Here is a 26332-nt window from a genome sequence, read left to right on the forward strand (position 1 = left end):
GTCCAAATCCATAGCTTTCTATCGTATGGTACTATTTTTTGGTGGTGGGTCTAGTAACACTTATAAGCTTTTAAAGCTGCAAAAAAAAGCTGTCAAAATGTTGTGTAGTCTTCCTTCTCGCAGTCACTGCAAACCTAGCTTTAAGCTACTCAAAATAATGACTCTTCCTGCTTTTATTTTCTATGTTTAATATATGTCAAAGAGAACAGAGATAACTTCCCTGAACATTCCAGGTATTATTCATATGACACAAGATACAAAAATGATATAAAGACAGTACATTACAATTATACCAAAAACACAAAAGAGTTTTATTGGCACGTCCGCAAAGTTATTGAACTCTCTCCCGAAAGCACTGAGAGAAGCCGAAGTAGGGTACTTTTAAAAGTAAACTCAAATCACTTTTATTAGATAATCCAATATATGATATAGAAGAGTTTTACGAAATTACAAAGCAGCTAAAGTGAAACATAACAGCATTGAGGAATTATGAGGAAAATGAATAGACATGTATAGTAGTTATCTACTGTATTGTGTTGTATTCGTTATTCTTTGTATTGTATTGGAATTATAATGGAGAATTTATATATATTAGATTATGGATTACAGTTATATCTTTATATATGTATATTTTTCTTCTTCTTTCCTTCTTTCGTTTGTTCTGTATCTATATCTGTAAATATTCTGTATCCATTTTTTACGTTTTTTTTAATATTCTCTATGCAGTTTAATCCGTAACTTTAAGATCTAACGATTGTAATGCTTTGGATATCCTCTGAAGTTTCTGCAATAAAGACGATATGAATATGAATATATATGAAAGTAAAATCGGATTCTGTCTAAAGCGTAACTGAAGCCCCACTAACCAACGTATTCTCTGTCTTGATTCAATGTAACGAAACATGAACAACATTTATGACAGGAATCGTTAGGTTTGCAGTGAAAATGAGCAGAACATATTTCAAGATGAAAAGATGATCTATGAACAACAGCGATACTCATCAATACGAAGAGACAAAAGGATATCTCGGAAAGATGTTCTTACGACACGCTCCGGTGATAAGTTGTTCTGGACGAAAATTGAAGAGAATTTTAAATCCAGCAATGGATTGAGAATGATTTAATATAATCTACATGTATTTATCTTCGTTCCTTCTTTGTCTATTTATCTATTGTGTGTGTGTGTGTGTTGATCAATTGGCTGACGGGTTAGCAAACCGAGTTTCTTTTAAAAGCAAAATATAATTATACATTGAGTCCTAACTACTGTAATTAGTAAGCATATGGTCATATCGGTGCTGATTGAGATAAAATGTGTATTTTAATTAAATATTTTAAGTAAACTAATAAACAAGGAAAAATAATTACATTTTGTCTTTGGAGAGCGAATCGCATGTAAAGATCAACTACCAACTTCCTTGTTGGTTTATCTCTTGTTCTTGCGCTTATTAGTTAAAGGGAAACTACCGAGTTATTGGAATCTATTATTCAATGAAGTTGTGCATATAGTGCACTTCATCACAGCTGACCTTCAACCCATCACACATTAAGGTCGAAAGATCAGGAGGACTGAGATAGCGATTGTTAAAGTCAAACGTTGTGGAGATAGAATATGTATCATTAATAAAACTTTGTTTATGAGGTTACTGCAGAAAGTTTTCCGCTACAGTCAAGGCAGAAATTAAATACGTTATAATTAATTGTAGTATAAAGAAAACTAATCAAAGGTATGTACTTATTTCTGTACTTCATTGTTTATCTTTTTAATTATTTATTTTTAATTTTCGCATTTGGGAGTAAAAGTGAATTTCAAGATATTAGTTTATGCATGAATTCCTATTAGAGACTGGGGTGACAAGTGAGGGAGAAATACATACTTCATACGGCTAACATGAAACCGTCTCAATTAAATTTTAAGTGCCATTAATGTAATTTCAGAAGAATATTCAGACGTCTGTAACACAATATAGCGACAATGGATTCCAATGACTACTGGAGCAATACAGAGTGCTAGGAATGAGCGGAAGGTCTATGGTGTGTAAAATGTAATTCTACCATAGTCAATACGTGTTTAACATGTAACATTGGAAGGAATATTGCCAGCCAGATGCAACTAGTGATGGTTAAATTCCTGGGAATATATTTTTCGGGAATATTCCCGGGAAGATACCTAAAAATGGGAATTTTCCGGGAATTTATATACAATCACAAAGAAAATTGCATTCTATTACTATATTATAATTTTAAAGTTATATTAATTTTTATATCACAGTATATTATTACTTTGTCCCCAGAGGAGTTTTTAAAATGAATATTCTGAACGATATTATGTTATTTTAATAATATTTTATTATATTTAGAGAGTAAGCATAAATGAATATTTATTTACAATATGTTCTATGAAAGTAAATATGTTTCGAAAATGGTATAGTAAGTCCACATACTTTTAAACCGCTAAACAGTTTAAATTTACATGTAAGTGGATTTTCCAAACTTGACTCCACTACTGGTATTATATTATAAACATATTAAATTTTTAAATTTTATAAATAAATTAGGTTGGGTAACTGCCAGAAGGCACATATCCCACCATTTTGTTAACATTTGCGCATAAATATGTATGTTCACAATATTTGTAAGATACTTTCCTATCTTTATAATTTTGCATGTAACGTTGCCACACACGACCTTTCTTCCCGCCCATTTATCGAAATTTCATGCGTTAATTCACATGTAAAAGAAGCCCGAGTACCTCTTCAGAAATTCGAGTCAGAGGGAGGAGACAGACTGACGTCTATTACTAACGGTGGTACAAGGTTTATTAATAGTAGTTCATCTCTATTTCTAGATAATTCTAAATTGCTTTACAAAATGGATCCTTTTCGTCATTTGCAAATTAGTGCTTTGCCTTTTTCGCTATTGTTTATCTTTGGGGGGGGGCAGATTTTGCACCTACATTTTTGCGATATTCTATTCCAATGCGGTTGTTTTATGGTTTCTTACGTTACATTACGTTACCATCATTAAATTCAGACAGAATTGCCGAGCGAGCGTAAGCGAGTGTAGGCGGGTTAGAGCTCCGCATGGCACATTGTTTTCTATCTTCGTTACCAACAATTCTCTTTCTTTTGTCACATAAGTCACTTCCACTTACCTTTACGGTTTGTACAAATTCCATACTGCCATAAAAAAAAAATTGTGTTCAATACTTTCTTGACTACTTGAACATCACTATCAACTCATTTCTTCTGTAAATCATCCTACTTTTTGCTAATTTTGGACCCCCAATACTAAACAATTACCCTACTTTTTAGTGCAAATTAAAATGGATAAAAATCATATTATTAGTTAAACTTATATAAAGTACAGTTAAAAGCAGCCCATACACGTAAACACATGCCTGAAGAAACAGCCCGACTTGTATGAAAAATGATAAAACCACAGGCAAGTTGATCGTGTATGGCCTCGTTCATTCATGTTAAAAGTTTTCAAAATCTTCTGAAAACATATTTGATGTTTTTGCCGCTCTGCGTGCATGTTTACCGTGTATGGGCTCGTTCATGCAAGGTGGCTGTTTTATATTTAGGTCCGAGGGCGTCCGCCAATCACGACAGCGGAAGAAATCACGTGAGTCTCTCCTCCGTCGCATGCCAAGGTCGTGCAGTTGCAGAAAGAAAAAGCACGCGTTACCTCGTCCTCCACATTTCTCAAACTACTTTCAGTATGTTGGACAGCACGTTGGTACGTGTGTGGGCAAAAAATTCTGTCAAGATGCATGATAAAAAGAAACCTTTCATACATGTTGGTAATGCAAGTGCGTGCGTCTATGGCGCGCTATAGAATTTTAAATTTTTAACCTCCAAATTCTTTAAAACCTAGAAGTAAATCATAATATATTAAAATAAAGTAATTAGTCATGTGGTTCTTATAATTTGGAAGATAAAGTAAAGAAATGGAAATAAATTCCTTCCCAGGAATTTATAGGCCAGGAAAAACCCGGGAATATTCCCATTTTTTTAAATTCCTTCCTCCCGGGAATATTCCCGCTGCCCATCACTAGATGCAACAGGTTCAATTGGTCAGTGGTATGGGGTCCTTTGTGTCATTATTTCGGGATTTCTCGAAAAAAGTTCGTGATAGTTTAATTCATGTATATTCCAATGGATTTATGATGTTATATGAAGAGCTGCAAATTTTAGTGTTCACAAGGGGAATAGAACCAGTAAACACACACACACAGACACACACAGAGCGAGAGAGAGAGAGATTGAGACAATACGCGCACTTACAATTCAACTAATAATTAGCTCGGTAATATGTGCAATTAAAATCCGGAACGTAACATTTTTCTTTAGTGCCTCTGTTCTATGTAACTTTCCTTAATTAAGTTTATTTTTAAAACAGGTGCAAAATATATTTCTTTATATATATATATATATATATATATATATATATATATATATATATATATATATATATATATATATATATATATAGCATCGAGCATATCAAATGAAATGGAATTCATGTAAATGTAGAGCTTCCTCGTGGCTAAGCGGTTAGCGTACTCGCTTTTGGTGTAGGAGACCCGGGTTCGATTCCCGGCGGGAGCTCATGTGGTTCGGATTCCACGTTAATCAGTAGGTCCACGTCTCATATAGCCTCGCTGCTGAAAGGGACGCTAAACTAAAATCAACTCAACTCAACTGATGTAAATGTATATACATGTCAATATACTAAGCCATATCCACTTGTTTATGCTGCACATAGAATTTGAATTTTGTGGCCTGTAGAGTAGCTAGTGTCTCTCATTCCTTTTTACATGTTTGTTCTTTTATTCGTTTGCACACAATCAGTTTAAATAAAGCAGAAGTGCAAAGCAGAGGTGGGAATGGAGAATACTGTCCGCATTAATTGATGAGGAATTTCCCAGCTAGTTACAATTACCGCATATCTTTACTGCATTCCTTTAATGTTAATTTTCTTTTTCTTTTTTTCTTTTTTTTAAAGAAATATAGTAACTTCTTATATTAGCTTGTAACATATTTCCTGCTTTTTTTTCGTTAAAGGCCAGGTTTATTCTCCGTTATATATTTATTTTAACAAAATGTAAGAAAAGAATCTACTTGTTTTACTTCATCTTTGGAAATCTCTTATTTGCATTTAAAGTAAGGTAATATTATTGAAGATTCGAGAAATCACCTACTGAATCTGAAATCGCAAAGGGGGTCAAACCAATGAGTGGCAAGTAGGAGGAGAACATGAAGTAAGCAGGATTCACGAAGGGAGGTGAGAGAGAAACATCTTCGGGACTACTGGTTTAAGGAGTGACATAATAAGAACTATGCAGTACTGCCTGCGAAACTAAATATCGAGGTCTCTAAATATATACTAATAACTTGCATGAACTATAAATTAATTTTAATTTGTCATTGCATATTGCAGCAATCCAAATTGCATGTTTATCCTATTATTATTATTATTATTATTACTGCATAACGATTATTGCACTTATATATTCATGGGGCGCACGGTGGTTAAGTTGTAGAGCGCTTACCACTGCTCGTGGTTCTTGATTCGATCCCGGGCCAAGTAAGTTTATCATGGCAACATCGTGTCCATGTGTTTTTCCAGTGTACTTCTGTTTCCTCTCATATTCTCATTCCACCGATCCTTCCACCATCATTCATTTCCCTTAATTGTCTGTCTCTTTTAGCCTAAATGACATATTGTTGCATATTCAACTGAAAGATTTTACTTTTATCTGTATTTCATTCATTTATTGCATTTACATATAAAACAGAATTTCAATTTTGAAATTCCATGCATTTTAAATATGTATTTCTAAAACTGTATTGACTTGAACGGTTCATGTAACTAACCCATGCGATGCTTTTCCAGGCGCGAGAATACACGCACCGCAATTTCGATTATTATAGATTTCTACTATTATCAACGACTTTGGTTTGTTTGAGTTTAACGTCCCACGAATATGGCTGGGTGGCTAAGGGAGGCGGGACCTAATGATTATAATGGAATCCGAACCACTTTTTTTGTTCAAAGTAGCCTCATCGGGAATCTAACCCGGGACCACACGCACCAAAGGCAAGCGTGCTACCCACTAGGCCAAGCGGGTGTCCTCTATCAACGTTTTTGTAGTTCCTTATGAGTCATCCTAATATCAGTGTTCTAATGCATGTTTTTCTTTCTTTAATCGCCGAATCTATGAATAAGGAACTGATTAAGCACAAAAACAATATGTAGACAAGAGGACTGATATTGGTTACCCCAATGTAATTCCATCACTGTCATCAATGGCATATTTAGGGGGGCTATCAGGCTCAAGCCACCCCCGAAATAAATCTGTTAGTTTTTCGCATTCCAAGTACAACAATAATCATTCTTACCATTTCTACGAATTTCATTGACTTTCCATTTTCATATACTCTTTGTTCAGAAATAATACTGTATTTGTCAAATTTCATTCCATGTAAGAACTGTGTTCCTTCTTTTTTTCGTCCATTTTACTCTTTTCTCTCTATTTCTTAGTTGTTACTTCCTTTAGTTTCTCCTATCATACTTTTGACCATTGTTACTTGTAATTCAAGTCGGCCATCGTCAGAAACCAAAAAGTAAGAGGAACTTATGCTCGAAACCTAGTTGCACGGATATCAACATAACGGAACATGAAAAAATATAGAATTATTAAAAAATATGAAGATAGACCACTAATAACGTGTGTGTTGGTGCAAAAACTGCATTCAGTTAGGATATGGACAAAATGGCAGACCTATTGGATTCCGCCATATTGAATATCACACAATATTTTTAGATGGAAAAGATTATGTTTGGCACATCAATTTACGCTTGAATCTCCCGCAAACGAGAATCTGAATTTAGTTTTTATTTATCTTCATTCGTTTACGAGGTAGGTGCTATGTTTGACATTTGTATATAGTAGGCAAAAGTATCTGAACAATCCCGTAGTAATGTGACTGAGGAAAAGCAAATGTTACAAGTAGGTGCTGGTGCAAGAACTCCATTGATTGGGAATGTGCACATCGTTCATCAGATAAATATTCGGAAGAATAAAAAAAATATTATAAAATGTCCTCAAAAGTTATTTTCTCCCTCCAAGTTAATACAGTCAGTATTTAATAGAAAACACACAATGATTTATAATTTCCTGTAAGCGTTTTCGCATGGTTGTTCCAAATTTCCTGGTATAGTGTGGGGAAATATTGTTCCACGTGGTGCATAATGCTTTTCTCAAACCTTCTTCCACCGTAACACGTACATATTGACCTTATGTTGCAATTCGTTCCACAGATTCTCAATCGGGTTAATGTCGGTACTTTGGGATGCGGTTTCGTTCACTTTTGATCCTTTTTGAAAGAATCATTTCCTTACAACAAACACTTTTTTTTGTAATCAATATCTTAATAGAGTTAGAAGTGTTCCTCAGTTTCAAGTTTTTAGTACTTTGGTGAAGATGTGTCATAATTTCGTCAACACACACTAACTCCATGTTCTAATATTCGCATACAAACTGCAGCTTGTGTGTGTTCCTTTACTCCTCTCATTTTCATATCTTCATTTTTACCGTCGCGTCGTGATTAATCAGATTGGGTAGCAAAACGTGACTAACTAACAACGAACCCCTTGAGTGCGAGGTCGTAAGTGCAATTTCTAGTAAGGCTCATTTGAAAGTGTAGTGTGAACAGTAATAATAGAAAAATATGAGCCGCTAATGACTCACCATGTGAATCAGGAGGGCGACAGAAAATACATTGTCCGGGAGGTGCAGAGATCAGCCTTCAATGGGATGTATGTATTACACTTCACAAAATGTACTTAGTCGACATTGACGAAATGTTCAAAACAAACCATTAATTTGGACTATGAACAATGAATGAAAAATGACGCGCCACAGTGATCATTTTTATGTAATATCAACCCCCTAAACATGTACATAAATATGTAACAAAAATCACTTAAAATATAAGAAATATGTAATATATAAGACTAAGCAATACTACATATGTTACATATTTATGAAAACGTAATATTAACACGCGTATGAGTATGCAATATTTAAACGCATTATGAAAATAAAAAGGAAAATCTACTACACTTTATCCTGCTTAATACAAGTCCTCCAATGAAGTGAAATGCTTGAACACCTGAGACAGCCATACGTCGCTAACGCGACTGATTGCAGGATAATAAAAATCAGACGCGAATGAATGAAGATGTTAATCGGCTAGAGGGAAACAGGAAAGCCCCCCCAAAAAAAGCAATGTATACGCCATTTGTACGTCAGAAATCTCATGTGGTGTGGTGTGGTCCCGTTTCAAATCTAGAACATTTTACACTAAATGCGCATCCGTCACCACGGCCCAATCTTGAAACGAATTATATTCAATATACAAATTTAAATACTAAATGCAACTTAAGACGAAATGTATTGTTTTATATATATATATTTATTTCATGCAGGGCGAAGCAGTCATATATCTTTTAAACAATACCAGCTGAACTTAGATTGAAGAATATTTCCACTAATGAATATTTTTAATTTGAAATAAAGTACTTACGAAAGATGTGCCTGTAGTTCAACTGTATGTTGTTGCACAATGGGTTACAAGGTACATTTTCAAATGATCAGAAGTAAAATTTTGTCGGCGATCGGATGAAATATTCTTGTATGCAGAGAATGATCTCTCCACATCACATGAGGTAACAGGAGCGTATTTCAACAAGTGGATCTGGTTGGCGGAAATATCTGCAGGAGGGGTTCTTGTTTCACCACTGAGAATCTCACTCACTGCCAATAGGTTGTCGTAGCCCGGGTTCTTTCCAGCACTGCATTTAGTTTCTTTCGAACTTTTTCTCCTACATCTCCACACACACCTTGCAGCAGTCTCTTTGCATCCTCTATGATTTCCATGGATTCCGGAAGAGGCCGGCCAACAGTTTCTAGCTTTTTTAATGCTTCTAGGTAGCCAACTAAAATTGCTGTCTGTTTATGTGATACCACACGCTACTTTTTAGTAGTTAAACAATTTCTGACCAATGCCAACTGACACAGCAAACTCCGATGGAAATGAATGAACAACAGGCTTAATTTTTTGAAAATGTTCGTTGTAGAAATGTACTGCCTGTATCCAAGTGCCCCATCTCGTTAGCACAGGCTCCGGAGGAAGTGGCACGTCAGGCAGTTGATCTCTGTAAACTTGAACACGTTGTGACGTCTTAACAAACATTTTTTTTCGTGGAAGAAACTAGTTGATTTACTTCGCAAAAGTTGTCTCTCACCTCTTCAGCACACGCTGAAGACCGTGGGCCATACAGGTGAAATGAATTAAGTGTGGGTAAAAAGCTGTAAGTGCTCAAGCCGCTTTTAACATGTACGCTGCACTGTCTGTATAGTGAACAAGAACTTTTTCTTCCTGAACTCATCCTGGCCACAACACCATAAGACCATTGTTTACAAAGCGAGCGATCGTGGAACGATTCGTGCATTCCAGCGATTTACTTGCAATGAGAGAGTATTTAGATAGAGCATCTTCACTTAACTTTCCAATCACTAAATTTGCTACAATAACATCCTAAAACGTCTGTTGTTTCGTCAACAGAAATCCAAATATATGAACTACCTATTTCTTCCCTAATGGTATCTATAGCTTCCCTATAACAAACTTTGAGATAACACTTTTGAAGAGTGGATTTGTCAGGAATTCGACGCCCGCAGTATTTCTCCAGAAAAACATGGTATTTTGGCACTTCAACTTTGTTCCAAGGAATGTTAGCTGCTATAATTGCTTGGCACAAGTCTTTGAAAAACTCACTCACTAAAGTATCTTGATGCATTTGTGTCAAGAATACTTCTTTTTTTGCAGTTCGCAAATTTTCATTTCTTGCATGGAGTTCACTTCGTACATGTTGTTCTAACAGGGATTTCATTGAACATCCAATTTTTTTTATCACACTCTTAGCACAACACCACTTTACCGTCTGTAGTAAACGCATCATTGATAGTTACTATGACCGCAATTTCGCGGATAAAGTTGACGCAACCGGAGCCATTTCTAACTTCGACGGTCAATACAGAACACGTGCGGTTTGCAACTGCAATACGAGAGTACTGTCCTCCTGTCATTCAGTTGAACAAGCGAAGTTCTTTGAAAGCTTTGGTTACCTGCTGTGATCTTGCCATTGTCGCCAGCTTCTTGAAACGAACTCTTGCAGTAAATTCCTGGAAGCACACTAGCATACAGTTTTAACTTGAATTGCAGGATTTGCTTTCATCTTCTTTCCCTTCCGACCTCCGATAACAATCAAATATACTTCATTTTAGGAATTTCCTGGCCAGTCGCCTGTCCGAACTGTCTTCCTCCACAGTTGAGAATAAAGGGCGCTGCTAATGTACCCCGGAGGGAGGATTTTTACTGGTTTCTTCTTATATTTCTTTTATCGGCGAAAATTCTGCGAAACATGGTTTGACAAATAAAAAAAGAGAGATATTTCTCTTTCGGTAAAGAAACGAAAAAATAGGCATGGCAAAATTGAATCTAGATGCAAGCCTTGCACAGTTGGAGAGTGTCTTTTTTTATTTTAAAATAAAATTTCAGTACACGCAAAATTTTATGACAGTTTTATGTAAAAAAAATGTAGAAACCATTGAAATATGTGATATTGGACAAAATATGTAAAAATATGTAATATGAGACTTGAGTTGAAGCACCCTACAGGTGTGAATCACAAACATTTAAGAATTTGACGAACCTACATATGAAGGAAAAAGATATGTAATTACATACAAATCCGGACATTAGGATGACAAACGTTCTCACAATCAAGATCAAAGGTGAACTTCTTGGGAGTCATAAACTGTTCAGGACGCTCAGCTAGGTATCCACTTTTAAAGAATCCATATAGAATTATATTGGTATAACGGAGAGATGAGAACAGATGGAATGTGATGGTACCCGTTATATCAATATGATTGTATATGCATTTTTTAAGTGTGGGTACCTAGCTGAACGTTCTCAACGGTTTGTATTGCTCCCAACGAGTTCGCCTTCGATCTTGATGGTGAGAACGTTTGTGATCACTGTGACGCGTCATTTTCATTTGGTGTTCAATGGTTTGTATTGAACATTTCGTGAATGTCGACGATGTCCATGTTGTGAAATGTTCCATAGAAGATCTCCCTGACACGCATTTTCTGTCGCCCTCCTGATGCACTTGATGAGTCATTAGGAGCTAATATTTTTCTTGTCATCATTGTTCACACTGCACTTTCAAATGAGCCTTATTCGAGCTTGCACTTGAGCCGTCGCACTCAAGAATTTCCTTGTAAGTAAAGTTATCACTGTCAAACCGCTGAACACGTATTTCAGACTTTCACCGTTTCTGATATTCAAAACGCTTCTGCGTATTTTATTGGTCATTACTCGACACATAGTATATCACATTGTCATTAACAAATCATATATAATAACTTTTTTAAGTAATAAGTAAAAACTTGTTGTGACGGTTATTGAAACTTTTGCGGTGCGAGCGAAGCGATCAAGAAAATTTTTACTAAATATATTTCTTTGCAAACCGAAAGATTATTGATTTAATATGACGCTAATACATTTTAAGGTCGAAGCGTTGTTTATTCATTTCCAACACTTTTCCTTTCTTCTTGCTCGTTCGGCGCCCTCTTAATATCAGCGCCCGGGGCGACAACCCCCGTAGCTACGGCACTGTTCATATTTGTTACTAATACCCACTGATATTCTTCTTTCTATTGGACAAACACAAGGACAATGGACTTTTTAGAAATATGAATACAAAATATATAAAAACCATAACCAGTTGGATAAGGGCAGAAGTCAATAAAGAACTTTAGTGAAAGCTGCATGGAATCTCCGGGTTCCATAGGACATAGAATCAGTTAGTTACCCATTTTAAACGGAAATCATGAGCAGAATCAACAACTTTAACATTTAAAAGGATGTGGAGATAAAAAAGTATTCTAAACTTACATTTGAAGATATCATCTGCGTATTCCCGTATTTTAACTACATAACGACCCCTTAAATAAAAAAGTAAAATAAAACCTGTGAAAATTCAGTCAAGTTGGGTAGGAGCTACATTTAAACCTGAACCACTTTCATTGAAGATACATTGAAATGAATTGTAGAAAGTTTGAAGTAACATTAAGAGAAAGTAATGGAGGACGAAAACACTCGCTTTCAACCGTCTGACTGAGCAATGTCTGTGTGGAGTAAAAAGCAAGCTCTTTTTACGAAAGTAAGCGACATTACTTTCTGGATCTGAAATCATAGCCCATGAACTATGACCGGTACAACAGGTTTTAGTTGAGTCATGTGTGGTCAGCACATTGAATGACATCATTGAATATACAATATTCAACACAGTTGTTAATTCTCATCTTCCTCCAACTGTCTCACAATGCCGAATCCAAGCCATATAACGATCCTCCATCATTTACATTCGAACCAAAGAAGTGTGTTCACTGTGATACAATACATGACGTAACTCAACATTTTTCAGATTGTTCGGTTTAACGGAAATATTATAAAGTGCAGTCAAGTGAAAAGTCAATTTCCATGTATAGACTTTATTGCTGGATTAAGCTATATATAATACCATTGATGCTGAGACATTTGTTCCACCTTAACACGAGATTATGAATGTCCTGGAAGAAGAACTCCTTGCATTGAGTATGGAACAACTCTGTTACAGCTTGCTGCACTTCTTCATCCGATCCATAGTAGTGCCCCCGGAGGTATTTCTTAAGTGACCCCAAAACGTGGAAATCACAGGAACTCAAGTCAGGACTATAGGCGGGATAGTCTAGCACTTTTCACTTCCACGACGCCAAAAGATTCTGTGTTTGATGGTGCAACATGAGGCCGGGCATTGTCGTACAATAAAATTATGCCTTTTCCGACGTTATCCCGGCTTCTATTTTTGATTGCTAGTCACAGCTGACGGAGAGTGACGAAGTATTTGTTGGCGTTTATTGTTTCTCCTTTGGATAGAAACCCCAGTAGCAGAAGCACCTGTTCGTCGAAGAAAACCGTGACCTTAGCAGCTGATGTTGTGGAACGGATTTTCCTTGGTTTAGGAAACTCTGCATGCTTCCATTGCATACTCTCACGTTTGGATTTCGGTTGAAAAAGTGAGGATATGGATTCATCTCTGGTAACGATCTTTCCAAGGAAATTGCCGCCCTCGTTCTGTTATCGCGTCAAATGGTTCAATGATATTCCCATTCTGTTATGTCGCTGTTCCTTGGACAAACACTTAGGGACCCATTGAGAACAAACCTTGCGATAACCAAGTCTATTGCGCACAATGTCATACACACTGCCACTGGACACCTGTACTTGAGCACTAATAGCATGCAGGGAGACCCATTTATCAGTTTCAATGCAATTGTCAATAGGGAAAACTGTCTCATCAGGAATACGATTCGTCACCTGCCTGGGTAGCGCATCATCAGTTAGTGTCTCCGTACCACCACTTAAAGCTGACATCACTTTCGCACTCTTTTGTCTGGAACACATTCACACCATACACACCCTGCATTCTCCTGTGTATGTCCGCTGCATGGACATCTTCCGCAAAAAGAGAGTGTACCACACCCCGCTGTTCTTCCTTGGTAACATTGGTCACTGGCATCTCCATTGAAGTGTCACACGACGCCACCTCTTACCTGGGGGAGAGAAAGAAACATTGATAAGTAACCAAATCCTGCTAACGTCCCGCACTATGCCCATACGCAACAAATGTAACATTTGTTAAGGCCTACACATATGTGGAAATGAAAATGAAACGAAATCTTTAAGTTTTACGTCCCACGTATATGCCGGTTAGTCAAAAGGAGACGGTGAAGATGAGAAATGAATGAAATGGTGGAATGAAGAAAGTGGGATGAAACGGGACAACTCCGAGAAAAACATGAAACCACAAAGTCCACACGGCGCGAGCTGGGATCGAACCAGGGACTCCAAGCACCGGAGGAGAACGCTCTGCCACTAAGCTAACGCACCCCCTACACATATGTGGGTATAAACAGCAAACAGGACTAACATCTCCTTCAACACGTTGTCCGGATACTTGAAATTGGACCTCTTCATTGACAAAACCTTATATTTTCTTATAGGCATATCTCATGATATATTTGTGTTATCATTTTCAATATCATATCTCTTTTATAAAACTTAAACGTGTCTGTCTGTTAGTAACGGTGTTTTCTAATGATTACGGGTTGATTAAATACTACTGCTAACTGTGACATTTGTCTGATGCAAATGGGTGACACAAGCTTTGATCAAAAAATACGGTGATTGATTTTGTTGGCAGTAACTACTGAAGCTACAATAATTTGGTGAAATTTATCCGATAGCTTGATCCATTGAGACAGGCAGCGTCAAGTTGGAACATTTCTTACTTGTCACTCAGTGTCCAGAGCCGCTAGAGTGAGATTGTGTTTACTGAGTGTCTCGCGCATCATAGATTTCGAACAACGCTTGAACATTAAGTTTTGTTTCAAGTTGCAAAAAGTGCCGAAGAAACTCAAGAAATGTTGAAATTAGTGAATGTTAATAATGCTGTAACTCTGAATACTCTTTATAAGTGGTATGAACGATTTAAAAGCGGAAATGAGTTAGTAGAAGACCATCAACGTTCTGAACATCCATTAACCCAAAAAACCGAAGAAAACGTGCAAAAATCAGCATAAATTGTTCGTCCAAACAGTCGAATAACTATTCGAGAGATTACCAAAGAACTTGGCATTTCGTATGGGTTCGTACAAAGTATTTTAACTGGTATTTTGGAAGTGACAAAAAATAGTGTCAAACTCACCCACAATCCTCGCTTTCGATCCGCGTGTTTTCGGCCGAAGAAAATATTCTTGCCTATCCACATCGACCGTAGTCTCCTGACATAGCATCATGCAACTTCTGATTCTTCCACAACTGTAAACTATGTTGAAAGGAAGACTATTTGACAACATTCCTGACATGGAGAGAGCCACAACAGAGTAGCCGAACGCCCTTTTAAAAGAAGCCTTCCAGAAATGCTTCTACTCATAGATTCAACGTTGAGGTAAGAACATTGCTAGCCAAGGACAGTACTCTGAAGGAGATTAAATTAAATTCCATGTAAGCTTATTACTTTGTTTCAAATAAAATGATTCATCTCATTTTTTATCGTACCACATGCTCTTATTTTGCTTGTTGCTAAATGGTTTAAAATCAGCTCAGCGTTGTCCGTAATGACGTTCTTGTCTATTGTGCATACAATTTGGTATAGTTGTTAGACGACAGTGGCAGATCTAGAACGTAAAACCTGGAAGGCCAGCCAGTACCCAGACTATGATAGGTATATATAAACTTTCAAAAATATATAAATAATAGCTTAAATTGTTTTGTCACTGAAAAAACTGGGGGGACATAGGCCCCCCGGCCCTTGCCTAGATCCGCCACTGGTAGACATACTGAAAAATAAATAAATAATACATATTTGCAAATACTAGTATACAAGCATTTTATTAACCATGACTTTAACCTATTGAAATGAAATGAAATGAAATGAAATCTTTGAGTTTTACGTCCCACGATTATGCCGGTTAGGCTAAAGGAGACGGTGATGATGAATAATGAATGAAGTGGTGGAATGAAGAAAGTGGGAGGAAACGGGAGAACCCCGAGAAAACCCACGCACACGGTGTTTGTCCACCACAAAGTTCACTTGGCGGGAGCTGGGATCGAACCCGGAACCCTAAACACCGGAGGTGAACGCTCTACCACTGAGCCACCGCGGCCCCTACTTTAACCTATTGAGTACAGCAAGCAGAAGGCTTGAGAGGAACTACTAACTACTATAAACTTAATGCAATGTGCTCGTTCTCTTGAAGTCAAATCCTAGCTCTGTAATATCTAACATTCAAATAAACATAGAAATTCTCTGCCCGCAAAAAATATCAATTTGCTAACTAAATAAATTCCTATTCTAGTGTTCATTTATTTTCATCTCGTTTTTCAACGTAGTACGAGGGTTGAGTTGATTTTAATTTAGCGTCCCTTTCAGCAGCGAGGCTATATGAGACGTGGACCTACTGATTAACGTGGAATCCGAACCACATGAGCTCCCGCCGGGAATCGAACCCGGGTCTCCCACGCCAAAGGCGCGTACGCTAACCGCTTAGCCACGGAGGAGCTCAACGTAGTACGAGGATCAGTAGGAAAAGTAGCACACATTTGTAAAACAACTATTGGTAAAAATATATTTTCTTGAAATTTGATGACTACACTGCATACATCTATCTGCAAAGCATGACGTAACAGGTTCGAAGTGGAAGATGTAGTTTGTTTCCTTAACCAGTTTTGAACATGTCTCTACAGCTCCAGGTATCGTCTTCATTGGAAGTGCGTGCGGTGGTTGGTTTATTGTGGACAAAAAATAATAGTAACTGCACGATAATTTAGTATGAGCCACGAAAAGTATGATGAAAATTCTATATCGCGTCAAACGATTGCAGTGTGGTGCAAAGGTGTTTGAGAGCGGACTTACATATATTTATGATACTTACCTCGAGCTAAAACCTTCAACTTCGACAAATGCCCACATCTTGCATGTTGTGATTCACACGTCTTTGCTCCCATGAAAGAAGAACTTTCAAAGCGACAATATCACTTGGACGAGGAAGTGAAAGCTTTAAGTACGGTGGTGAACGCTGTATGTACGGTGTAATAAAGATTCATTAATATAGAATATTTATAGTGAACTAATAATTTCCGGGGTTTATTACCTTGATATAGGGTATAATTGGATAGTGCATATTATATTCTTAATATATTAATCATGCGGAATACTTTGATATATCCGGGGTATATAGGGCATATTGTTCTACATATGTTCAACCCTGAAGGGGTGGGGTCTCTTTCAGGGAAGAAATTGAAACTTATTTAGGAACTTGCTTGACATACCCTTTCAGGAAATATATAGGTTATACCCAGACTGAGGATTCAACTTTGCACCTCCAAGGTTAGTTCAGATCTAATTATTTTTTCGGCTACTAAGGGGGCCGAAGGTTTCTACATAAACCTTTCCGATGACACTTAGCTCCAAGGAAATGTGGAATAAGCGACTTTTCGTTTTCAAAAAAAATAATTAAATTTTGAACTCTTCTGTAATTTTCTATTCTTTCTCTCTTGGCTTAGATTACAGTTTCCCTCCTATTATTGTTACATCATACTTAAACAATTATGTGAAATGCTAATAGATATACGTTTGTATCATACCAGCAGCATCGAATTACTTAAATTCTTTGTAATAATTTTGGTTTGTGGCCAGAATGGAAGAAAGAATCAACGCTTTCAAATTTTTAACTGGATACCCATTCTGAGAAAGACTATTAGGAAGATCTAGTCGCAAACGGGATGACAATATTAAGATGGATCTAGCAGAAATAGGAATACAAAGTAGAAACTGAATCCAGTTTGCTAAGAAAAGAAGTCAGAGGTAATAAGTCGAGCTCTTTCGAATGTGGCATTGAACCTCTGGGTTCCATAGAACATTCAATTAGTTAGCTTAACTTTTAAATACATAAAGAAACTACTTTAAAACTGTTGAACAGTTTTCCCGTGATGTTATCATTAGCAACTAGCAACATCTTTTTCAATGCGAAGAAATGAATTACATAAAATGTCCCACCCCCACGTAAAACAGAAATTTTTAAGATCGCTGAGACACATTTTCGCTTATTTTTCTTAAGGATGTTTTACACGGAGTCCCATCTACCTAATTTGACGAGGTCACAAGGTAATGTATTTTCTACACAAATTTTCGACACTTCGAAATCTTCGTAGAATGCTACTTTCATCAAGAAAACAAGCAAAGTCCAGCTCAAGGTAGATGTTAACTAAGTTCAGAATTTTATATTAAACTCTTCAACTGTTTCCCCTTGATGCGTCCATAAACAATCGACAACATTGCTTTCAATGTAAACAAAGGAATTTTAGAAAATCCACCTCAATTCTAAAACGGAACTTTTCAAAAACGTTTGGACACGGCTTCTTTTTATTTATGAGGAATATATAAACCGATTTTTATTTTCCGAAGTTGACAGGCTCATGAGATATTATATTGTTCCAAAAATTGGTAACACACTCCTGCCGCATGAAGGGGTGTCCTTTCATCAAAATAACACGATAAAAATCCCAGATCAAGATGGGTACAAACAATGCTCTAAACTTAATTTCAAACTGTTCAAATCTTTTCCTGTGAAGTGGTCATGAACAACCAGTGACATCGCTTTCAATGTAAAGAATAGAATTTCAGAAAATGCACTTGTTCTATTAAAAAGAAATTTTTCAGAAACATAGGGACAGGTCTCACGTTATTTTTATTGTCAATGTCATGTACTGAGTTTTATCTTCCTATCTTAAGTGACTTACAAGATACTATATTTTGATATATGGACAAAATCTTCCGGCCGAATCCTCGCCGTCGATAAACTCACCGAACCAAAATCTTGTCATCCATTTTCTCGTCGGACCGAACTTCGACTCCTGAAATCTAGTATGGCCAAAATGTCAGTACACGAAACCTCACGGGCCAAAATTTCTTCTAGCTAAAATATATCTTGGCCAAAACCTCGCTATTCAAAATTTTGCCACATAAAGTTTTGCTTAGCCAAACCCTCGCTGTACACAATCTCACCTGGCTATAATCTTAATAACAAATTACTCAATGAATTTCTGGTGTCAAAATAGAATAATGAAGAGAAAAAGAAGAACATGGGGCTAAAAAGTGATTACGTAGAGAATAGAACAGTAAACAATTGAATTGAGTTAAAACGAATGTTTATATAGCCCAAAAATAAATCCAAAGACAGAGAAATCTTGACCATCAAATCTAGTTTCATTCTTCATTTGTTTTCCTTTGGAAACATTAATTGCACAATATATATTGAACGTATAAGTTTAATCGAGCACTACCAATTAGAATCAAACTTAATATAGTGATAGACCTTGATCTGCTTATTAACAGTATTACATATTATGTTGTGCATATTATGTGTTGTACGCTTTCCGAGTTGTTGACAGTCAAATATTGCGTTATGTATTCCAAAATTTAAAAAAAGAAAACCTATACCGAACTCATTCGATCGTGATCTAACTTGAAATGAAGATAGATCTTGATGTGTTTCTTACCGTGCAAAATATTTCGTAGTACAGGCTTTGAGTTATCTACTGACAGCACAAGCGAATACGTAAATCACTGAATGAACAAAATCATAATAAATGACGTTTAAAGAACAATGAAAGGTTAGTCTTGGGCAGAAAAATAAAAATAAATGCGTATTTCACTTTTAATATAATTATCTATGTGCTATATTGTACGTTTATTGACCTAGTGATATATATGAGACACTCTACACTGAAGACGTCGTTGTGGTGTAGTCTCGTACTGACAGGATTCCTTTTTAGGAAATAATACCGTGAGATTCTGATGAGCCAAGATTTTGGACACCGAGATTTTAAGTTATGTGAGAATTTGCCGAACAAGGTTTTTTCATCACGGTTTTGGCAACGTAAAGTTTTGGCCAAGCGAGGCCGCATGATTTTGTATCCAATTCTGCATTTTACATAAATTTTGTGTATACCTTCTATCCTCCATGGGATCAGTTCGTCAATTAATGGAACACAATAAAAATTCAACTCAACGTGGGTAGTAGCATTCTGTTTACGTAATTTTAAGCTGTTGAATCGTTTCCCTATGATCCAATCACAAATACCAGACAACATCACTTTCAATATCATTAAAGGTACTGTAGAAAATACCCACTCACTTTGTAAAAACGAGTACTCGTGAGAAACCCTTAGATATCGCACATGCGGTGGTAGAATGTTACAATTGAAAAAATGGGAATTTTGAGTTATCATCACTCAAAAAAGAATAGAGAGAAAAATGCGAGACCTATCTGGTGGTAGTTTTGCAGACACGTTAGTAAACAAATCAAACCCTAGATGGCAGAAATAACAGTACTCTAGGGAGAGATTTTGATAGAATCACAAACTTTAAAAGTCATGTTCCCACAAATGTGTATTTTTGACTTGTACCAGTCTTCCACCGGGTGTGCGATATATTGCGCTTATTTTGAATCAAGAGTTAAATATCAAACTTCGTCTTCCTTGGTTGACGATAGTGCAGTTTTTGCAATACTTTTGATGTCCGGCGTCCCATTATGATATGAAATTTAATCGTAAAACCCCATTTTGATGTCTGTCATAACTACGAGTATATGCAGTAATTAATTTTAAATCATTCTGTCATTTTCTCGTAATGCGAATAAAAACAAGATCCGTTTTCACATTAGACTATCAAACTCTGCTCTTCGTAAGTGATAGAAGTCTTATAGAACGGCCATGTCTGTCCGCTCGTCTATCGATAGGTATCAGAGCAAAAATTGTAAGAAAGGTTGAGAAGGGATTTTCTGCAATCGATTCAGATGCACGAGAATAGATTTCAACTCTCCCGATAAGCTTTAATTCAAACCGGAAGTGCAAGAAATCAACTGTTTGGTGTTTTAACGTTCATTGCCACAGAACAAAATCATTATAGATAGAGGCAAGTAGTGTTTAGCAATTTATTCAGCGTCCTAAGAGAACACACCGCCAACATCCACACTTTCTACCAAAACCTGAAATGGTTGAAATTTACAAGTAATTCTGCTTTAAGTACTTATTTCCAAAGAGCAAAAAACAGCAAGAGATAGCGAATACTAGCATTCTGATATGGATTCAGCGTCCGAGGAATAGAATCTATTTCATATCTTACAACCAGGAAGTATAGGTGTATTACTTCAAGTTAGAATATTAAATTTGCATGTTTGTGAAATCTACCATAGATTCACACTGTGCAACAACACTTACCTATTAGACTTCCAAAGTATGCTATGCATTTCTATCGGAAGTTTTATTAAACAGCTATGTCCGTCTGTCTATAGAGAGGCATTAGACCAAAAGCGGTAAGAAATATCGAGAAGCGTCCCAAGAATATTCTCCATCTCCTTCCATAACACTCAGTTCGAACCATAAAAGATTCGAATTAACAATTTCCAGTTTCAACATTCATAGCTATAGAACAAAAACGGAAATATATAGCGAAAAGCGGTTTTCTACAATCGATTCAGCGATTCAAGGGAGCATATAATCACAACCCAACACTGTACCAAATCTGGCATCGCTTGAAATTTAATACTTCCAGTTTTAATACTTATTTTAATAGAGGACAAAGGGTAAGATATATTGAACAACGTTTGGGAGATGATTTCTGACACCAAGATAAGACGAAAAGTATAGACCAAAATGTGTGCACAAATACTTCCTTCCTGAGTTATAGGCTGCCGAAAACATGAAAAAAAAAGAACTTTAAAGGTCCATAGCTCCAATATTATGGGACCTATCGTAGTCGCGTCAAGACTTTATTTAGGAACTAATATGTGACTTATCGAAATATCCTTTTTCTCATAATTTTGAGTTACTTCCGCAACGATTTTTACAGAGGCAGTTGGTGAGTACTTCAAATTACATGCGCGTAGTCAAACTGAGTCTATAAAAATTGTTACCTTAGGATTCTCAAACATGAATTTTTGGATAGGGCAGATATAGTTCCTAAGTGACGTCTGGACTCGACTACAATAGGTCCCATAGTTTTGAAGCTATGGACTTTTAGATTTCATATTTTCCTCTTTTCGGCAGCCTATAACTCCGAAAGGAAGCATTTGTGCACCCAGGTTGGTCTACACTTTTCGTCTTATCTTGGTGTTAGGAATCGCTTCCCAATCGTTGTCGGTGTTGCTTTGAAACACGCTGAATATATATATATATATATATATATATATATATATATATATTTGGTCTAGGAATTAATTCGTGCGGTTGGTACGCACACATTGAAGCTGTAGTACAAACACAAAATACATAAATACCTTAAGAAAGAACGATACGCGATGACAGGGGTTTGCAACACATGTGTGGATACACGGAACTGTGGGACGCTCCGTTCGTTGCGCCATCTCTTGTCCACCCGCACGAATTAATTCCTAGACCAAATATATATATATATACAGGGTGGTCCATTTTAATGTTTCCACGGAAATATCTCAGAAACGGTTGAACATAAATAAACCAAACAAAATCTCAAATAGGAAATGGCATCAGAGACATCGAATGGTGTTGCCGCGGTGGCCCCAGGGACGCCCTTCATGAAGACCCAGGGACCGACTTTTAAATTTTAAATCGAAACATGAAGCGTGTGGTAACTCATTCGATAGATCTTTAAAAACTAAACAGCGTTGTGGTAAAACATTTTTCATATGGGTCAACATATTCAAAATGGACGCCAAGACATTGAGCCTGTATCAGATAAAACGTTCTGTACCACTAATATGTAAACAGTTGAACATAAATGAACCCCCCAGAAAAATACTGAAATAGGCAAAACCATAGGGCACGTTGAATGATGTTCTCGTGGTGCCCCACAAAGCCGCTATTCATCGGACCTGAAGGCCCAACTTTAGAATTTTAAATGGAAACATGGGATTAGTGGTACGTCATTCGATAGATCTTTGAAACCTAAACAGTGTTGTGGCAAAATATTTTTCATATCGGTCACCATATTCAAAATGGACCTTAAGACATGGTGCCTGTATCAGATAAAACGTCCAGTACCACTAATATAAAAACGGTTGGAGATAAAATTCGTATAGGAAATCATATTGGATATTTATTATTCTACGACTCGAGAATGATGCAGGTATCACTCGCCCTATATTTCCTTTTAAAATTTTGAAGTTAGGCTCTGAGGCCCCATGAAGGACGGCCCTGGGGGCATCGTGACAATACCACTCAATGCAACTCATGGCATTTGTTATGTCAGATTTTGTTCAGCTCATTTATGTTCAACCGTTTTCATATTCGTGGTTACTGGACGTTTTATCTGGTACAGGCACTATGTCTTGGTAGCCATTTTATATATGGTGATCCATATGAAAAATCTTTTGCCACAACACTGTTTAGTTTTTAAAGATCTATCATAAACGAGGTATCAATCGCCCTATGTCTCTATTTAAAATTTTACAGTTTGGCCCTGGTGCCTGATGTAAGGCGGCGCTGGGTGAACCACCGTTCGATGTGCCCAATGACATTTCCTATTTGTGTTTTTGTTTGATTCATTTATGTTCAATTGTTTTCTTATTAATGGTACTGAACGCTTTTCTGATTGAGGCACAATGTCTTGGTGGCCATTTTGAATACGTTGGTCCATATGAAAAATCTTTTACAACAACGCTGTTTAGTTTTTAAAGATTTATCGAAAGAGGTATCAATCAAAATTTTAAAGTTGGGACCTGGGGGGCAGCACGATAACATTATCCGTTATGCCCCATGACATTTCCTATTTGGGTTTTGTTTGGTTCATTTACCTTCAACTGCTTTCGAGATATATTCGTGGAAAGATTGAAATGGGCCATGCTGAATATATATATACATATATATATATATATATATATATATATATATATATATATATATATATATATATATATGTGTGTGTGTGTGTGTGTGTGTTTGTGTGTATGTATGTATGTATGTATTTATGTATGTATAAACGTTGCAACCCATTCAATTTTCAAAAGTTTTCTATTTCCTCCTCCTCCCTTAACCATATATTCATTCCAGAGGTGGTTCAAATTAACAACCGGTTTTTTAACCTTTATCACCGTTCAGCAAAAGCTGTAATGCGATAAAGAGTAATGGATTTTTGATATTGATTCAGGCCGGAGAAACAGATTCTATCTTTGCTCTTATTAATATATTCCAACCATTAGTTATAGATGTACTACTTCAAGCTTGAGTATTGAATTCGCCTAGTTTATAAGTCTAGCATAGTTTCACACTGTGAAACGAAACTCAGTTCTTCATATAAATATTACCCTAAATATTTAGGCAATCTGTAATTCTTAATTGTTTTGAACTTTGTAGTAAAGTTCTTCAAAGACTTACATAGTTCTGCTGTATAACAAAGATACCATGGGATGGGTGTAAGTAAAATTTATGAAGAGAAATAAGTTTGCAATTAAAATTTGAATGAATATTGTAATTTTTATTTGCAGATACTTAAAGAAATTCATGTTTGGGAAGCCACGATGTGGAACCCTAATATTATATCAATTCTTCTCTGTATCGCCATCTTAGCTGCCACTAACGGTAAGTTTATCAAGTAAAGCTGAAGTTTGGGAATATTTTTGATTATATTTCATAGTTTCTATTATTATTATTATTATTATTATTATTATTATTATTATTATTATTATTACTATTATTACTATTATTATTATTATTATTATTATTATTATTATTATTATTATTATTATTATTATTATTATTATTATTATTATTATTATTATTATCCATCATAATTCATGTGCATCAGTTGATTCTATTTCTTGTTATTGTTGTATCTTCTTCACATATTGTCCATTAGGTGTTCTAATGTTGAATCAAGCAAGGAAATATTCGTGAAGGAAGTGATCGAATCATAAAAGCAAGAGCGTGATTCTCAAGCCTTACAATACATTAACTAAATAATAATGTCTTGTAGTGTATAAATGAAAATCATACACCTATATATATATATATATATATATATATATATATATATATATATATATATATATATATATATGTACCGTTGTTGTTTTCACGTACCGGCAAATTTAATGGAAAGGCAGATTTTTTTTTTTGTTATAGAAAGTTTTAGATACACGTGTACTATGAGTGAACGAAAACTTAGACCCGAAATCTGCTTATTTTGCGAGATATTTGCAATATTATATTTGCGAACACTGAGAAAATTAGAAACACAATTTCACGAACTGACGAATGTAAATTCTCCTCTTCGCAAAACGTATAAAGAGAGTATTTTCACTTTCGAAAGATTCTTTACTTTAATGGGTAATAGATATCATTGTTCCATTTACTAAAATAAATTAAGCGAACTGTAACAAAAGTGACGTTTTCTCCTTTTTACTTTATTTTCTTACTTGTAATTAAATGTTTATGTTGCACTCTGTAGATCAACAGTTGTTACAAAATAAAAATGTTTCTAAAGATATACCACATTGACTTGACACCTAGTCTTCCGTCTACGGCTCAAGACATGTTGGCATAACTATAGTAGTAGTAGTAAATCATTTTGTTTATCTTCAGTAATACAATGGGAAGATACAATGTATTGTAATGATAAATGCTTCACTTCAAGGAAATAAATCAAATACTTGTCAAATACATTAACAATTGCTAAGATGTACGATCTTTGAAACCAGAGTTTCGTAGTAATCTTATATCGTACTCTTTGTACAGATCAGTGTTTGCGGCTATGAAACTGAAATTTAGTGCAACAAGGAAGGACTTATGCATTGTATGTTAAACAATTCGCAAATGAGACATAAACAAAATACAGCTACTGACAGATAAGTTTCACAAAAACATTCAACAAAAGGCTAGAGTAAGAGAACTTAAAAGTTTTGAAAATCAACGCATCTCAATTGATCCAAAGATCTTCTCTACTTACTTTGGTATGGAACAGGAAATACATTTACCCCGTACCAAGCATTGGGAATGGTAATATAAACAAAATCAATCAACATACAATTTCAAGATCTATGAAGTAGCTAGTAAGGACGGACAAGGGTATGTTTGGCACGAAGGATTAACACAAGGAAATCCTAATAAAATCGCCAGTAACATACGTGTTTTCGGTTAGGTTAGGAATTAGATTTCTGGGCTTTCAGCATCAATATCCACGTTAGCCCGTCATGAATGAGGGATTATAACCCTCGGGGAGTACACTATTCGAGGAAGGAGAAGGATGAAAGAATTGGGAAAGGAACGAAAAGGCCTGGGACCTATATGTGAAGCACCATTCCGGCATTTGCCTGGGATGAATGAGGAAAATATCACTCAGGAAGACAGACTCTAAAAAGCTTTTACATTTTGTCGACAGTTGATACTCTGTGACGTGGATTTAGTGCTATCACGCCAACAATGTTGAGGAGAATCTCAGATCGTAGATGGTAAACGATGGTGTACATCCCAGAACTCTGGAATAAGTAGTAAATAGTATTCACACTACCTCAAAGTTGTCCTGTCCCACATTAATACAAAGCGACCATCTATGAATATGTGAACAAGCGATAGGGGTAACCAAACTTTGTGATCACTCTGTACAGTAG

The 26332-nt window shown here is 36.0% G+C and overlaps 1 protein-coding gene across 2 annotated transcripts in view; it reads left to right on the plus strand.

The window, feature by feature from the left end:
* The first annotated feature begins 1597 nt into the window (after window positions 1-1597).
* The window catches only part of LOC145673395 (uncharacterized), a 476309-nt gene continuing 451574 nt past the window's right edge, over window positions 1598-26332 (plus strand). For both annotated transcript variants that reach the window (XM_081743054.1, XM_081743055.1), the window contains exons 1-2: window positions 1598-1727; window positions 24212-24305. In XM_081743054.1, coding sequence (XP_081599180.1) covers window positions 24245-24305 — 61 coding nt within the window. In that variant the 5' untranslated portion in view covers window positions 1598-1727; window positions 24212-24244. The remainder of the gene's footprint in view (window positions 1728-24211; window positions 24306-26332) is intronic.

This window comes from Thermobia domestica, chromosome 16 (genome assembly GCF_964235325.1).
Source record: "Thermobia domestica chromosome 16, izTheDome1.hap1.1, whole genome shotgun sequence".
In the NCBI taxonomy this organism is placed as follows: Eukaryota; Metazoa; Arthropoda; class Insecta; order Zygentoma; family Lepismatidae; genus Thermobia; species Thermobia domestica.